This window comes from Carassius carassius, chromosome 36, assembly GCF_963082965.1.
Source record: "Carassius carassius chromosome 36, fCarCar2.1, whole genome shotgun sequence".
In the NCBI taxonomy this organism is placed as follows: domain Eukaryota; kingdom Metazoa; phylum Chordata; class Actinopteri; order Cypriniformes; family Cyprinidae; genus Carassius; species Carassius carassius.
The window spans coordinates 18,426,693-18,444,422 of NC_081790.1; the positions used below are offsets into that span (position 1 = coordinate 18,426,693).

General features: G+C 41.3%; 1 protein-coding gene across 4 annotated transcripts; it reads right to left on the reverse strand.

Annotated features, from left to right (window-relative positions):
• Positions 1 to 2,302: 2,302 nt before the first annotated feature.
• Positions 2,303 to 6,812, reverse strand: LOC132117367 (uncharacterized). 4 transcript variants are annotated; one of them, XM_059526622.1, is made up of 3 exons: positions 6,660 to 6,812; positions 5,628 to 5,754; positions 2,303 to 3,521 (listed from the first exon to the last, which is right to left on the reverse strand). In XM_059526622.1, exon 3 carries the CDS (start codon positions 3,517 to 3,519, stop codon positions 2,704 to 2,706), a length of 816 nt encoding a protein of 271 aa, XP_059382605.1. In that variant the 5' UTR covers positions 3,520 to 3,521; positions 5,628 to 5,754; positions 6,660 to 6,812; the 3' UTR covers positions 2,303 to 2,703. The 4 variants fall into 4 exon arrangements, with proteins under 4 accessions (XP_059382605.1, XP_059382606.1, XP_059382607.1 ...); XM_059526623.1 differs by having other exon boundaries at positions 5,628 to 5,751; positions 6,660 to 6,809; XM_059526624.1 differs by lacking the exon at positions 5,628 to 5,754 and having other exon boundaries at positions 6,660 to 6,802.
• Between the last annotated feature and the right edge of the window lie 10,918 nt (positions 6,813 to 17,730).

A 17,730-nucleotide genomic window follows, 5' to 3' on the forward strand; every position in this document is an offset into this window, starting at 1 on the left:
AGTATGGACATTGTTATGTTTTGTACTATTGTATAATTTTAAGGAAATTATTTGTGTATGCATTATGGTTTTTAATTCATGTGGTGTAACTAAGGGTTATGGGTTGGGTGGTATGAATGAACCATTTAAAGCTCATTTGATTGGAAAGAATAACCACCCCATCCCTCTTGTGTTAATCAGCTGTGTCACACCCTCCACCAAACACCAACACACACTACATAACACCCTCCATTTGGAGCGCTATAGGGGCCCCTATGCACCCACCTATCACTGCCCTGGCAGTGGGCCCTCTACTTCTGCTTCCTTGAAGGGTGCTGTGAAGGTAGGTGCCAATTCAAAGAGCCATTCATGCAGAACACTTTTTTTTTAAAGCAAACAGAGGCCTTTGGAATTTATTTTTAAAAGTTGTTTTTTGATAAAGTTTTGATAAATCTTTAAATGCTGTTACAAATGTATGCACCACTTTACCAGCTGCTATAAAGATACCTGAAAAACAGAAGTTCAAAGACAAAATTCTATAGATGGCTGATGCACACTTGTTTCTCTGATGCATAAGGTCTTTAAACTTAACTTCTCCTACCTGAACCACCAAGTAGTGGTCCAGAGCATCCTAGTAATATTCTATCATCTGTCTGTCTGTCTGTCAAACAAAAAATGTGAATGTCCCTAACCCATCCAGGTCAGCAGTAATTGTATCTGACCAGATTTGCTGATCCGCAGGACAATGCAGCAACAGAGAACGCCCTAAATGGGGGGTGTTGTGTAGTGTGTTGGTGTATGGTGGTGGGGGGCATGATACACCTGATTAACACAAGGGGGTGGGATAATTCTTCTCTCTAATCACATTAACTTGAATGGTGTAGCACCCCACCCCTGCCCCCATTTACATTTGTTGTAGTTTTTAATCACTGTTAACACCTGCTATAAACTTTAGTTACGCCATGTGAGATAAAATAATACACATATATAAAATACTAACATACACAGTTTTTAAATGATAGCATAACATTACAACAGTTAAACAGTTTAGAAAGCAAAAAAAATTCCAAATGATGTAATAAACTAAAACAGCACTGAAACTGAATGCAATCTCTGTTGTTGCCTTTATTTAAAAAAATGATTGAAATAATATGTATATTGAATGTTGAATATTATTTCATATGAAACATACCTTAACTGCAGCATTTTGTCACTTGTCAAAAAGAATTTTCATGTGAAATCGTAGTAGTTGCACCTTTAGAGGGCATTATGCTAAACTGTAATGTTCACTAGCTTTTTCTTTTGATCAATACAACTGATTTAAATAGATATAAATAATAGATTGTAAAAGTCATTAGGTTAACAGGTTTAGTCTGATCAACATTACAGCTAATGGAATAGACTACTAATTGTCTCAGATGACTCATTGTAATTTTAATCTACTTGATGGAACGGGGAAAAACACACAGAATCCATACATAAAACACAGACATTTTATTAATTTAAAAAAGTGAGAGAAAAAAAAATAGTACAAGGTTGCTGAAAATTTACAAACAACAGATTTTTTCTTTTCTCATATGGTGTAATATACAGTTTCCCTCAAACCATTACATCCATAATAATAATTTAAAGAAATTTCATATGCATGAATACAAAATAATTTACAATTTCACATGCAACTGTACTAATTAATCTTTTAATAGTAAGACAATCTCAGAAAACTGAAACACCTAATCAAAGCCAAGAAAACAGGATTTTCTGGGTGTGCACAAACAGTCTAACATGATAACAGTGCAGTTCTACATTGGCCTTTTGACGTAGTTCTGAAAATCAAAATGATGTAGGTCAGATTTTTCATTGTATGGTCTGTTGTTTAACAAAGGTGATTCCTAACAAGGATATTTAATCATTTATCCTCCAACCGGACTATCTAGTTCACTTTAAAGCTGATATTTGTGCTTGCAAGCTGTTACACCATGCTCCATTTTTTAAAACTGCGACACAAGGGCCTGGAAAACAAACATGATAGCCATTTTCAACATAACAAATTTTGTCTTTGTTGTCAGAAGGTGGCAGTGAATTATTAAAGCTTTTTAGCCTTTTTGTTGCGAAATACCAGTGAACGAAGAAGCACTTACTCAAGATATCATATAGAAATAACAATTGGACATAACATCTCTGAACATATCCATGGTGTAAATAGGTCCTAGTCCTAGTCCTAATCCCAGTTTTTTCCTAAATAAATCTTCTAAATGTCATCAAATGTTTGATGATATTTCAAGGAAGCATGGCATATTTATTCTGCATCACAGTTGCTGCCTGGGTCTTGCCAGCCAAGTATAGTTGTGGACACAGTGAGATTCTTATTTATTAATATCATAGATTGCTGTTATCATTGAGTTTCATATATTAGAACTGCAATTTTGATTATGTTTTTTTTTTAATCTCACCAAACAATGTTAAAGGCATCCAACATCAATGCATTTATTGATTACGATTGCACATTACTGTACTGATTCAGTCATCATTGACATTCATTGTAACTCTACACTATGGTGTGCTATCAACACGGCACCATCTCACCATCATAGGGTCACAAGTTTAAAAATACATCAAAAATGTATATGCATATAAACCTGAAGTGCAAAGTAATAATTTCACAATAATCCACATTACTCTATGTGATATTCAACCTCGCCAGAAATAGATTTTGGCAGGCGTACATTACTTCTCGGCAATGGCGGGCAGCATGCATGCGCGAATGCGGGCTTCCTTCCATGTGCTGCGGCACTCTGAGATCCAGTGGGACACTATGGTCTGTTTGTCCATGCAACGACTGCTCTTTCCCCTCCAGCCAGCAGGGGCGCCATCAAACTTGTTGGGAACGCCACTACGTGAGGCCAAACTGCCTTCATCCAGCTTCTTCCTGCTGAGCGGTGACCGCTGCAGGACCGTCCCCACAGGGACCGTCTCAGGCAGACTAAGCTCTGGGCAGCTGCTTTTCCGCTGGATGTCAGGCGCAAAGGAACAGCATGGGAAGGTGTCGCTGTGTGGCCGGCGCGGAGGAATACTGCTCCTTCTGGTGGAGAGTGCTAGAGCACCTCTGTGGCTGTAGAGGTACTCCAGCGGATCTGTAGGGCTTGGGATGTCACCTCTGCATCCGTTGTCCTCCTCTGGGGCGGCTTGTGCCTGCAGAGGCTCTGACGGAGCAGATCTGATGGAATCTTTCTCTTTATGGGCTTGTTCAACTGTCTGGTCACTGCTTGTGGAGGTGTGGAGCTGTGAAGTCTGCAGATGCTGATGCAGTCGGTGTAGTCGTAGGCAGGGCTTTGGGGAATCCAAAGGGCTGATGGAAAGGATGTCACAGTCGGGCTCATGCAGAGGGAAGGTGGGCCGGGCCAGATGACAGATGGAGAGGAAGTAGTCCTGTGTGGTGGTGTGCTGGCTGTTGGTCTGGTTCAGGTCCTGCACCAGCTCCTCATAACCCTCCCTGATGGTGGGAAGGCCACGTTTAGCCAGTAATCTGGACCTGGGACGCATGACTGTAAAAGTGGAAATATTGGGTTATTAAATAAATACTTAAATGATAGGAAATGAAAATCATAAGATTTCTTGATAACATTTTACAAGAATGTCCTGTAAGTTAACATTAACTATACAATAAGCAACACATTTTCAACAGTATTTATTAATACTTGTTTATATGAGAATTCAACAGCATCAACAACTGGAAGATGGAGGACAAAGAAGTGCCTGGACTTTGGCATTGTGTGTTTACACAGCTTTTTTAAAATGGTGAGTGTCTGTGTTTTGAATGACAAGCATTCGGCCAAACAACATATATTTACACCACTGGTAGTTCCTGTTGTACTGAGTCAAACTATGAATTAAGGGCTAATTTAGTCCCCCCTAAAAGGCTTTCCTATGTAACTAAAATCGTTCCCAGTTCCAAACATGCCAAAAAGCGGTAAGGACCTACTACCCTGCAAATAACAGGAACCCGTTGCAAATTCTGCCCTTAGATTACATGAATTCCTATTGAAATGTCTGGATTTCGGCTGCAAATATTCTCTGAACGGTAAATGTGACCTAACATGTCTCTTTATCGTCAGACATTTCTCCCTAGAAACAGAAAAATTGTTTTCATTTCAGCTCTCTAAAAATCAGCAATTAACTTGTAAAAAAACCTCTCTGAAAACTGTTCCATTGAAATCACAAATAAATTCAAACAAATACACCACCATTACTGATATACAGTTCATACAGCTGACAAAAAGAACTGATGCAATTTATTAAAATATATTAAAATATATTTTTTTATATAATTTCATACAAGAGTTTTAATTATTATAATTGACTAAGAGTTATTATTTATGTATTTGATATGCATATAACTAGAATCACTCATGATATGTTAACTCAAATATTCACATGTTAAAATGTTCTGGTTTATGATATTAATATTAGTATCAATCCTCTTACAGTTTCTATTTCTCTTTAGGCGTTTAAGGCAATTTAAGTCAATTCATGAAACATAAATGAAACCCCTTTAATTCTCCTGATCTAGGAAATTTAAATCTCAGAACAATACAGTTTTCTCTAGGCACCCATAACAACATACAGTATATTTGCAGTTTGCAAAGCATACAAAATCATTCAGATACACTTTACCATAAAGTATAACAATGATCAATACATTTGTAACAGTATTTATCTTTTTAAACATGTGTTGATAAAAGTACTGTTAACTGTTGTTTAAAATACCTTGGGACCATTAACTATTATTTAAAAACGCAAATACAAATTTTCATTTTAATAATGTATTAGTAGGCCTAAATGTTGAAATTAACGTGAACTAAGATTCTAACAAACATGTCCAATTCACCAGCACACACACTTTCACTCACAGACCTCTAATGCATCTTTTGTTGGCTTTGACATTAATAACCCACATTATTGCTTAATTCATTATTAAACAGCATAGTTTTTGATGTCATTATTACCTGCCTGATCATTCCTTATTGATGCTCTGTACAGTAAATGCCAAAAATCAATGTATATAATGGGAGGGATTGGTTACAGGAATACGTGCAAGCCCAGTCTCCATAGCAACGCCTCTTCCCATCACATCCCAGCCTGTGCTCAGATTTCATAGCAATTGGAAAGCACATACACACACACACACACTGAAACAGCTCCTCCCCACACCCCCACCACCCCATGCCCAAATAATCTCCCCTCTTTATTGTGGCAGACCAATGTACACAACCAAGCACCGATTCCCACCCTTTCCTATTTTCAACTGTCTCACGCTGCCTAAACCTGTTTGGATTTTCCCAGTCCTCAAATGTTCATATGACAATCCATTATCACAAAAAAAAAAAAAACACTCACAATATACTTCAAGATCAAAAGCAATATAAATCAAGACATGTCAAACACAATCCATTACGATGGACATCTGGCATTTGTCATTTCTGACGACAATTGATGAAATTCAAAGAAACTCTGGACATATCCCTAATGAATCAGAACCTAAAATAGATTTATAATCTAATCTGGAATTGTGTCATATATGAAGACCATCAAGGATGATGTAACCTTCGTTCTGGTTTCTATTGAGGCCAGTGGTGCATGTCGTGTCCCACCTGAGCGGGGTCTCTCCGGCTTCCTGGAGCTGCTGTGGGTCTCTTCTTCCTCCACTCTTCTCGTCTTGACTCCTCTTGCCTGCTGCTGCCTCCGCTCCCTGCCTCAGCTCAAACCCTCCAACTGCTGCTACACACACCAAAAATAATGATTTTCTCCCCCGTCTCTCTCCCTCCCTCTTTCTCTCTTGCCTGTTTGCTTGCTCGCCCTCTCTCGTGCGCCTCACTCTCTCTCCTCCCTTGGTCAGGGCTAAAAATAGCACCTTCATTCCCGTCCCTGTGGCTGTAAAGAATCATTTGCAAAATGGATTTCACTGATGTGGTGGGGAGAACGAAAGAGGAGAAGGGAAGAAGTTGGTAGGACAGTGCAAGGAAAAAGAGTTAGACAAGATAAGAGCACCCCCCACATCTGTGATAATAAAGAGAGAGTAAAAACAAAACAAACAAAAAAATATTTTTAATAGATAAAATACCCAGACCCGATTGATACTGAGATCAAAAAATATATTTGTTTCATTCCTGATACCAAAGCAGCATTTTTATCATTCATAAATAATGTTTCCAGCATTGCTGTTTTTTATGAGGAAATAATCAAGTCAATTTATTACTGATTTTAGAGATATAACTCTATTTTTTGACCTTGGTTCACATGGTGTTCTTATCTTGAGTGAAGAGAGTTGTTTGTACAGCTATATATAGCTCCATCTGCAGGTATATTGAGCTTTCAATTACCTTTTATCATGTCCACGTTGCAATCACACGTTGGAAAAGGGCAGTAAACTTGTGAGCATCAATGTAACAAACAACACCAACGTACAGGGTCGATTCCCCACATGTGGTGCCTCAAATGTTTACAAGTGCATATAGATTGTATGTCTGAATGAAAACTCAACAAAAATACATAGAGAAATCTGTTGTATACTGTCTTTCTCAAGCCAGACTGATCTTATATTTCCCTAGTGAATTTATCTACCTGTAAACCTACCAGATATACAGATTAAAATATGACAAAATTTGTTGTGCAATGTCTTTTACCTGTTATTGTAGACTGTTGTTGTGTATATTCCACAGTCGTTGAGTGAGCTGTTGCTGTTATCGGATGATGCCGTCAATATAGACTTCACAAGACTGTCCTGTTTAAACCACAAACATCATGTTCACTCTTAAAAAATGTTTGTCTGAGAAGGAAGGGTGTGAGAAAAAGAGAGAGGGGGTGAAAGGGAGGGACGTGTCGAGAGGGAGGAGGTTGTTTTGAAGGTGGAGCAGTTTGGAAATCAGAACATTTTACAGACCAGCCCTGTTAAATTCAATATAATCCTTTTCCATTTATCTGACTTCTGGTCAGAGGTCATATTTCATATTTCATATTTGCATTTCAGTCTGCTTGAATAAATTCACTGCACTCACGGCCGTGTTATTTTAGTATCTTTGTGATAGTGTCTATTAATATTAACATATATTAATATAACATGTTTATTTTTATATTTTCAGTATTCATTTTAAATTAAAAGTTTTATCTATTCATTTATTCATTCATTTATTTACTTTTTTAAAGTCTGTATAGTTGTTTATTTATTTTTATTTCTTATTTCTTTTGTTATTTTAGTACACTTTTATTTAGAAGAAGCTAAAAATAAGCTAACTATTAAGCTAACTAGAACTTTGACTCAAGGATGGACTGGGCCAGATGCACCGAAAAATGTAAATATAATTATTCAGGACATAGATCTCTATGAAAACATACTGGGGACATTGCTCCAATCAAAAATTCTCTCATTATTTACTCACCCTCATAGTGCACAACACAACAAAGTCTCCACAACACAACAAGATCACCACAATTCAATGCATAGGACTACTTTCATTGCGCTGTGCTAATTTTGCTGTTTTTCGCCTTGTTTTTGTTGTGCTGTGCTAATTTCAATTTCATCTTTTTTTCTGTTGTTTCGAATCATTGTGTTGTGGCTTGTTTCCATTGTGTTGCAACTTGATTCTGTTGTGTTGGGTTGCAACTTGTTTCCTTTATGTTGCAGCTTGTTTCCTTTGAATTATGCTAATTGTGTTGTGTTGTGACTTGTTTCCATTGTATTGCAGGTTGTTTCGGTTGTGTTGTGCTAATTTTGTTGTGTTGCAGCTCCGTTGTGTTGTGACTTGTGTGCAATGTGTTGTGCTAATTCTGTTGTGTTGTGGCTCGTTTCCAATTTGATGTGGCTCGGTTCCATTATGTTGTGCTAATTTAGTTCTGTTGCAGCTTGTTTCCATTGTGTTGTGGCTTATTTCTGTTGTGTTGTGCTAGTTTCATTGTGTTGTGATTTGTTTCCATTGTGTTGCAGCTTGTTTCGGCTGTGTTCTGCTAAATTCGTTGTTGCAGCTCCGTTGTGTTGTGACTTGTGTGCAATTTGATGTGGCTTGAGTCCATTATGTTGTGGTAATTTTGTTCTGTTGCAGCTTGTTTCCATTGTGTTGTGCTAATTTCGTTGTGTTGTGAGTTGTTTCCATTGTGTTGTGAGATGTTTCCATTGTGTTGTGACTTGTTTCCATTGTGTTGTGCTAGTTTCCATTGTGCTGTGGCTTGTTTCCATTGTGTTGTGGCTTGTTTCCGTTGTGTTGTGCTAGTTTCGCTGTGTTGTGTCTTGTTTCCATTGTGTTGTGGCTTGTTTCCATTGTGTTGTGCTAATTTCGTTGTGTTGTGGCTTGTTCCCATTGTGTTATGACTTGTTTCGGTTGTGTTCTGCTAATTTCATTGTGTTGCAGCTTGTTTCAGTTGTGTTCTCCTAATTTCATTGTGTTACAGCTTATTTGTGTTCTGCTAATTTTGTTGTGTTGCAGCTTGTTTCGGTTGTGTTCTGCTAATTTCATTGTGTTACAGCTTGTTTGTGTTGTGCTAATTTTATTGTGTTTGCGACTTGTTTCTATTGTGTTGCATCTTATTTCTGTTGTGTTCTGTTAATTTAGTTGTGTTGCAGCTTGTTTCTATTGTGTTGTGGCCTGATTCCATTATGTTGTGCTAATTTTTTTTTGTTGTGGCTTTTTTCCATTGTGTTGTGCTAGTTTTGTTGTGTTGCCGTTTATTTCCATTGTGTTGCGGCTTGATGATATTTAAAAAAAAACACACAAAGTGAGCATGATAGTAATCTATACATCACCAGTTGTAATTGATTCTGAAGTGAAACAATACGTTTGAGAAAAATACTAATATTTAAACTGTTTTAACTAAAGCCATCACTTCAGTCCAACTGTTATATGTGGGTTCATGAGAAATATTAATATTTACAAATAATGTTTTCGTTTGTCTATGCAAAAACGTTATTTACATCTGTGAGAGTGTTAAGTGAGTAAATGATGAAAATTTCCATTTTATGCAGAGTATCCCTTTAACCACCTTAATATCATTAATAAAGACATAATGTTTAAATGAACTGCTTTTGCAATAAAAACTGAAAATCAAAACTTGAGTGAAACTCATGCCTCTGGAAATCAGTGCCTCAAATATTCAGACACCAACAGACAAAGTTTCAGAGGAAAGGTGGGCGAAATACAGCTGAAAAGTCACATGAGTGAATGCAGTTCCTCCACTTCACTGTAACTGGCTGATCAATGCAATAATTCACACCTATTATAAAGTGAAAAATGCACCCATTCAGAAATCAAGGTGTTTTTAGCGAATACTCAGCTCAAGTTAAATTTAAAACTCCACTTTCATGCCTGCGACCATTTGTTTGTGTGTGTGAGTATAACCAAAAGCTGTTTTGGAGGATGGAGAAAGATAAGAGAAGGAGTCTAATAATGAGAATAATAGTCAGAAACCCAAGGGTACAGAGTCTTCTTGCTAAATAGGTCGACCTGAGTCAAATGAAAGAAGAACAAAATGAGTGACAAGAGGGAATACAGAAGAAGTATGGAGCTTTGTAATAAAGACTAATAGCACAGGCAGTGAGTGCAGAAAGACAGAAAACCATGGCAACACGTGTGCGAATCATGCTAGGAATGAACTGTGTTGGCCTCAATGAACTGCAGTCACACCGAGCTGATGTATTCTCATACTCATCTAGCCATCTTTTGCTGACAGCCACTCTCAGCAATAAAGAGATTCACACGTTCCGGTCATTTCCAGCACAGAACTGAATCACATCTGCTCCCATCTGCTCCAAGAGGCAAAGATCAGATTTTAAAACTAATCCATGTGTTTTCACTTTTAAAACATTCTCTGCTTAATATGCAGCTGTCACGCTATGGTGAATTAAGTGCACAAAGAAGATGATCAAGTCAAATAATCTTGAATTAATCTACAAGAGGGTAAATCCACGATAGGCAGGCAGGTGACACACGTAGGAAACATTCACAAATTACATCAATAATACCGGACGAGGGAGCATGGGACAGACTACACTTTAAATAATAAAGCAAATGAAGATAATGAATGAGACACACCTGAACCAAGTGACACAATCAACGGGAGACAGAAAGTAGGTCACGATAAACACATGGTGAAAGAAAAGACTACATAACCGGTCCATAGGACTAACAGTTCAATCCCCTCCTGGAAGGCGCGACCTCGCACCGCAGAGAAAAAGGGAGGGATCGAGGGGGACTTAGGAAGAGGACAAAGAAGTGGATTTGGTATGGTAACAGGGGATGGCGAAAGGATGGCAGGAAGGCAGGCAGACAATACAGGTGGCAGTTCGGGCAGAGGATGGACTCCCGGGTGTCCACGGTGGAGCCGACGCAGAGAGGAGCCATGGTGGAGGAAGGGCTGATGACTCCACTGGGCCCACGACCGAGCCAAGTGGCGAATGTTTTGCCAATAGGCGGAACCCGCACTGCGAGACTAATGCCCGGAAGAAGAAGATATCACCCAGACCCAGAAGCTTTTACTCTCAGAATCGGCAACATGTCAGAAGTGCCAGTATACACAAAAAAGTGCAGGAAAATTTAAAATATAGGAGTGCCCAATTCAATCACTGGCGCTATTAAAACATTACAACATGTTTAAACTGCCAGATGCAGCAACAATGGGCCAACAAGTAAGGTGAGTTTAGGGGTGATACTAACTGTTTATTTAAATGATAGTAAACATAGGAAGTAGGAAACCTGTTTGAAAACAGTGTTTTACTTCTTTAGGTGTGGCTAGTGACTCAGAAATGCACTTCCTTTGGTTTCTGAGCCAACTGATAAACAGATTCACACTGTTTACCACCAATAAAATGTAGTATAGTTTTACAAAAATTATATGAGAGTTCTTTCCTAAAAGAAAGTGTATAAATGAATGTGTCATCTGATGTTAATGAAGAGTTTGATCATCATAACATAACAATACCATGTCAAACACAAGCCCTTTAATGGAATAGGGAGTCACTTTTATTTATTTTAAAAATCATAATCTATAATAAACAAAACTCTCAAAACAGACTTTGCAATAATAACCCATGTGTGATTAATAATATGCACTGGTTACACTTAGCTTACCAATAATGTTTAGTTAAGTAGTTTAAATCCTGTATCTAGCGATGTGACAGTTCATCTATGAGCAGTTTTTTTCTTGTTCGATTTGTTTAGAATAAAATCTGAAAAAGCGTCTGTGTGCTTAGATGTTTCAATAAACACGACACAGCAGGGCATTTAGATGTACCGTGAACTGGAAGGTCTGGTTTATGAGTAACTGTGCACGTCTTCTGCAGCACGTGTAACCTGTTTATCACGTGCAGGATAGCGACCCACGGAGATCCTTTGAAAAGATGACCTTTATCATTCACCCACAGCACTGACAGCTTGTTTGGTACTAAAGATTTTTTGCTCTCAGACGACACGATACCTTCAATGTTTTTCTGTTCGTGACTGCTGCATCATCTGCCTGTCACTTTAATAAATAAAGCGTGCTTCATGTGATCTGGCATCAAAGGCTTTGATGGAGCTACATATGGCATGCCGAAAATAGCTTAGCCTCCTTTGATATTTGCTAGTTATTTTTGAAAAAAAAATTTTTAAGCTGTTGAATCAATAATTAGCTGTGTCTCAAATACCTACTTAGCTGACCATCTAGAACATTTTAGGGCTTTGGTGTTTGTTCATTAGTTTTGATAGATTGTAGCAGTCATTTTTTTATGTACAATGTACAGGTGTCACTTTCAATGACAATCTTAAGCTTCTCTGTAATTTTTCTAATTGATTATTTAATTTTATGTTTTTTTTGTGCTGCTAACAGATCATAGATCTATAAATTTTTAATCTATAAAACTTATAGAATTAATTATATACAGAATAAAATAAGTCTTTCTAAAAGCAGTCTTTCAATAATAACAACAATAATGACTGATAACTAGTGAATCATTTATGTATAAATGCATGTTCAAAACTACATAACTCAGATTATCCATTTAATAATTAGGGCAGTTTCATTTAGGATCTCATTTAGAACACTGAACTTTGGTGGTATATTCCCCTGAGTATCAGATATAATTAAAGTGTTAACATTGTAACCAGAACTCAAATACTGTACATTCACATCTGACAGCTGACTGAAGAGCATTTCTTTTTAATTACAGAATGTTTCACTTGAAAATGAACTTGATTAACTGTTGGACTGAAAATATTGTTCTTAGTTAACACTGCATAGTGACATTTCTCTGACTCCGGCTTGGACAACATTTCACAAAAAAGGTTTAGGTTAATAATAGTATTTAAAATTAAGTCTACGTATTTGTTATGGATCACTCGGGAAGCTGAGGAGTAACAGATGAAGATGTTTATTTAAAGACACAAGCAGAGGAGCAGGTAGTGAGGAGTGAATGGGAGTTTGGATCCGTGCAGTTAAGGCTGTGACTTCTTGGAGGGATCGGTGAACCACACACACGCACCCACACAAACTGGGTCCTTTGGAGATAATCCTTGGGGACCCCGACGACGTGGTGGGCGTCCTCTTCCCCTGGGAGCTGGACGATTGGGGTGAATGGAATGGAAGGTATCCAGTAAGGTGGGATCCAAGATGTCGTTGCGTGGGACCCAGGAGCGTTCCTCTGGACCGTATCCCTCCCAGTCCACGAGGTATTCCAGCTGACCCCCACGCCGCGGGGAGTCCAGGATGTCCTTGACAATGTAGGCTGCACCGTCATCCAGGAGGAGAGGAGGGGGGGCTTCCGTCTCGCCAGATTCTGTAGAGGGAGAAACAGAAGGATGGTGAGGTTTCAGGAGTGACACATGGAATGTGGGGTGAATCCGGTATTCAGGAGGGAGCTGGAGTCTATATGTGACCGGATTTATCTGCTGGGTGATGGTGAACGGGCCAATGAATCTGGGACTGAGCTTGCGGCAGGGTAGACGCAGGCGGATGTCCTGGGTGGACAGCCAGACCTTCTGACCGGGTTGGTATTGGGGAGCCTCGGACCGGCGAAGGTCGGCTGTCGTCCTGCGTCTGCGAAGTGCCCGCTGTAGCTGGTGATGAGCCGCATCCCAGACCCTCTCGCTCTCCCGGAACCAGTAGTCGACAGCGGGAACATCCGAGGGCTCTCCTGACCAGGGGAATAGAGGTGGCTGGTAGCCAAGTACGCACTGGAAGGGGGTGAGTCCAGTGGTGGGTTGACGGAGGGAGTTTTGTGCGTACTCGGCCCACCCCAGGAATTGGTTCCAGGAGTTCTGGTGGCTGTGGCAGAAGGTACGGAGGAAGCGTCCGATCTCCTGGACCTTCCTCTCCGTCTGCCCGTTAGACTGGGGGTGATAGCCGGAGGACAGGGTGATGGCCACACCTAGGAGGGAATGGAATGCTCTCCATACCCGGGAGATGAACTGGGGGCCTCGATCCGACACGATATCTTCTGGGATGCCGAAGTACCTGAAGACATGGTAGAACATCAGTTCTGCCGTTTCCATGGCAGTAGGTAGGCCCTTCAGAAGAAGAAGACGACAAGCTTTAGAAAATCTATCCACTATTACCAATATACATGTGTTATTGTCAGAGGGTGGAAGGTCCGTAATGAAGTCCACCCCTAGGTGTGACCACGGGCGATTAGGAACGGGCAGAGGAAGGAGTTTGCCAGATGGTAGGTGGCGAGGACTCTTGGACATGGCGCAGCTGGTACATCCACTCACGTACCTTCTGACATCCGAGGCCATGTTGGGCCACCAGAAGCGTTCCCGTAGCAACGAGAGGGTTTCATTGACCCCCGGGTGACCAGTGCCAAGTGATGTATGCGTGGAGTGGATAAGTGGAGTGAGCCGTGTCCTGGGGATGTACAAGTGTTCTCGTGGGCAACCCGGCGGGGTGTCATTAGGAGGTTCGGCAGGAGGAAGAGTCTCAGCTGACCAGGTGATAGGAGCGACTATGATATTGTCCTGGAGGATGGGTTCTGGATTTTCTGATTTTTCCTCGGGAGCGTAACATCTGGACAGAGCATCGGCCTTCACGTTCTTTACCCCTGGGCGGTAAGAGATGGAAAATTGGAAGCGGGTGAAGAATAACACCCAGCGGGCCTGTCTGGGGTTGAGTCTCTTGGCTGCTCTAAGGTATTCCAGGTTCTTGTGGTCAGTGAGAACTTGAAACGGGTATTTGGCTCCCTCTAGCCAATGTCTCCATTCCTCCAGGGCAAGTTTGATGGCTAGCAATTCCCGATTCCCGATGTCATAGTTTACCTCCGCCGGGTTGAGTTTCCTGGAGAAGGCACATGGATGGAGGCGACTGGGAGTCCCCTGCTGCTGGGAAAGGACCGCTCCCACTCCGGTGGTCGAGGCGTCCACTTCCACCACAAACGGTCGATCGGGGTCCGGATGTACTAGGAGTGGGGCGGTCGTGAAGGCTTGCTTGAGGGCTTGGAAGGCTTCAGTGGTGGTAGGAGTCCAGGAGAGAGATTTGGGTTTCTGGCGGAGAAGGTTGGTAAGAGGGCTGGTGATTGTACTGAAATTATGAATGAATCGTCTATAGAAATTGGCAAAGCCAAGGAATCGTTGCAGCTCCTTGATAGCAGCTCCATGAGACCAAGATGGCGGCGCGAACACATCGCGAGGCTCAGCGTCTTACCAGATTTCGGAAAATAGTGTTAATTTACCTGGTTATTTCATTCGTGTTCGCGCGATTCAGTTGTGCGAAGTACAGCTATAGTAAACTGTCACTTTTGGACATCAACAAACGGTGTTCCAACATAGTTTTAGATCGTCCTTTCGACTTCAGCGAACTCCCGCCGGAGCTACTGAGATCACCGCGGACAAGCAGATCACTAGTACCGACCGGAAGTGCTCGGCGTCGAGACCGTAAACAAAGACGGGGGAAAAGCGAGGAGGGCTGCGTGCTAAGCTAAGGCTAAACCCACATCGACCAGCTCTGCCCAGCATCTTCCTTGCCAATGTACGGTCTCTGATGAACAAGATGGACGAACTAAAGATCTGGACCCTCACACAGAAATGGCTTATGGACTGCAATGTTATGTTTTTTACTGAAACATGGCTCTGCAACGATGTCGCAAACAGAGTGGTGCATATGGATGGGCGCTCTTTCTTCAGGGCTGATAGAGTAGCAGCAGCCTCTGGTAAAAACAAAGGTGGTGGAGTATGCATTTATGTAAACAAATCATGGTGTAAAGACTCTGTCATTGTTGATACCTACTGCTCTGCTGATCTGGAGTTCCTGATTATCAGGTGCAGGCCATTCTATCTACCACGTGAGTTTACTTGCATTGTTGCTGCTGCAGTTTATGTACCTCCGGACGCTAATGCTAACATGGCTATGAAAAACTTTGTGCTGCTATTAGCAAATAAAAACCCTGCACCCGGATGGAGCCTTTATTGTTGCTGGGGACTTCAATCACTGCACTTTAAGATCTGTTCTCCCTAAATTTCATCAGAATGTCTCCTGCACTACAAGGGGACATAAAACATTGTACCACGTTTATACTAATGTGACTGATGCCTATAAAGTCACACCCCTCCCCCACATGGGTCAGTCTGATCACCTCTCTTTGTTCCTGCTCCCCAAGTATACCCCGGTCATCAAACGTGTGAAACCTACAATAAGGACTGTTAAAATCTGGCTGGAGGGTGCTGACTCCACTCTCCAACATCAATTCCAGCACATAGACTGGAGTGAGTTTGCTGCCCAGGCCACCACAAACTCTCAGATCAACATTGACACTTACACCAACTCTGTCTTGGAGCACATCAACAGATGTGTGGGCAGAGTGACACACAAAAAAATAAAAATTTTCCCCAATCAGAAGCCCTGGATGAACAGAGAGGTTCGCCTCCTGCTCAAAACAAGAGATGCAGCCTTCAGGTCTGGAGACCGGGAGGCTTACAGCTCAGCCAGAGCCAACCTGAGGAAGGGTATCTGCCAGGCCAAACTCACACACAAACAGAGGATTGAAGAACACTTTAAATCTTCAGACCCCCGGCGTATGTGGCAAGGCATACAAACTATCACAGACTACAAACCACCTAACTCTGTGCCCCCCTCCAACTCTGCCTCCCTCCCAGACGAGCTCAATCACTTTTATGCTCGTTTTGATCAAAATAACACGGAGATCAACGGCACTTCACTCTGCCCTCACCCACCTGGACAGTCAAAACACACATGTGAGAATGCTGTTCATAGACTTCAGTTCTGCATTTAATACAGTAATCCCCTCCAAGCTGATCTCCAAGCTCAGCCAGCTTGGATTCAGCACACCCATCTGCAACTGGATTCTAGACTTTCTAACGAACAGACCTCAGGCTGTTAAGTTAGATAACCTCTCATACTCCATCATCACCCTGAACACCGGCGTGCCACAGGGCTGTGTACTAAGCCCTCTCCTGTACTCCCTATTCACCCATGACTGCTTTCCTGTTTATGGCTCCAACACCATAATAAAATTTGCATATGACACCACGGTGATCGGTCTGATCAAGGATGACGACGAGTCAGCCTACAGGGATGAGGTCCAGCACCTGGCTGTGTGGTGTGCCACCAACAACCTGGAACTAAACACCCAGAAGACTAAGGAGATGATTGTGGACTTCAGGCGGACTAGGAGTCATGCACACACACCCATCTACATCAACGGAGCTGTAGTGGAGCGTGTGTCGAGTTTCAAGATCCTTGGCATCCACATCTCTGATGACCTCACCTTGTCCCATAACACCTCCACACTGGTCAAAAAGGCACAGCAGCGCCTTTACTTCTTACGGAGCCTTAAGAAAGTTCACCTGAGTTCCAGGATCCTTGCTGAATTCTACCGCTGTACCATTGAGAGCATACTCACGAACTGCATCTCAGTATGGTACAGCAATTGCTCCGCATCTGACCGCAAAGCACTCCAGCGGGTGGTGAAAACTGCTCAACGGATCACCGGCACCCAGTTAACTTCCATCGAGAACATTTATCAGAAGCGCTGTCTGGGCAGGGCAAGGAACATCATTAAGGATGCCTCTCACCCTAACCATGGACTTTTCACCCTCCTTTCAACCGGCAGGCGTTACAGGAGTCTACGCTCTCGCACTAGTAGGCTCAGGAAGAGCTTCTTCCCCGAGGCTGTGACACTTCTGAACGCCACACCACCAATCTAACCTGCACCTGCTCTTTTACTGCACTGGTCACAGTACTTTACACACATGCATTTGCACTAATCATATTTTGCACAGACTGCACACTGTTCTAGCTATTACTGTAAACTGTCTAAAGCTGTCACTGTACAAAGCACAGTAAACTATTTCTATAAAAACATCATTGCACTACTGTTATTCTGTATATACTGTAATACATTGTTTAACAATACTTTTACACACTCATCCAACTGTATTTATTATCACTGTTCTCACATGGCTACTGTTCATAATGTATATATAATCCTACATTGCTCTGTTCATAATGTACATACAATCCCTACATTTGCATTCCTATTTATATTCTGTACATACTCTGCTCAATACTGTATATAGCAACTCCACTGTACATTCTGTATATCATAGCTTCACTTACTCTGCACTTTTATGTATATAAAACACTATATTCTTGCATTTCTGGTTAGATGCTAACTGTATTTCATTACCTCTGTACTTGTACTCTGCATAATGACAATAAAGTTGAATCTAATCTAATCTAGTGGTAGGAATGGGCCAGTCCCGGACTGCGCTCACCTTCCTCTCG

What these genes read in the sequence shown, in the direction of transcription:
- LOC132117367 (XM_059526622.1), bottom strand. Translation starts at nt 3,519, where the DNA reads ATGCGTCCCAGGTCCAGATTACTGGCTAAACGTGGCCTTCCCACCATC.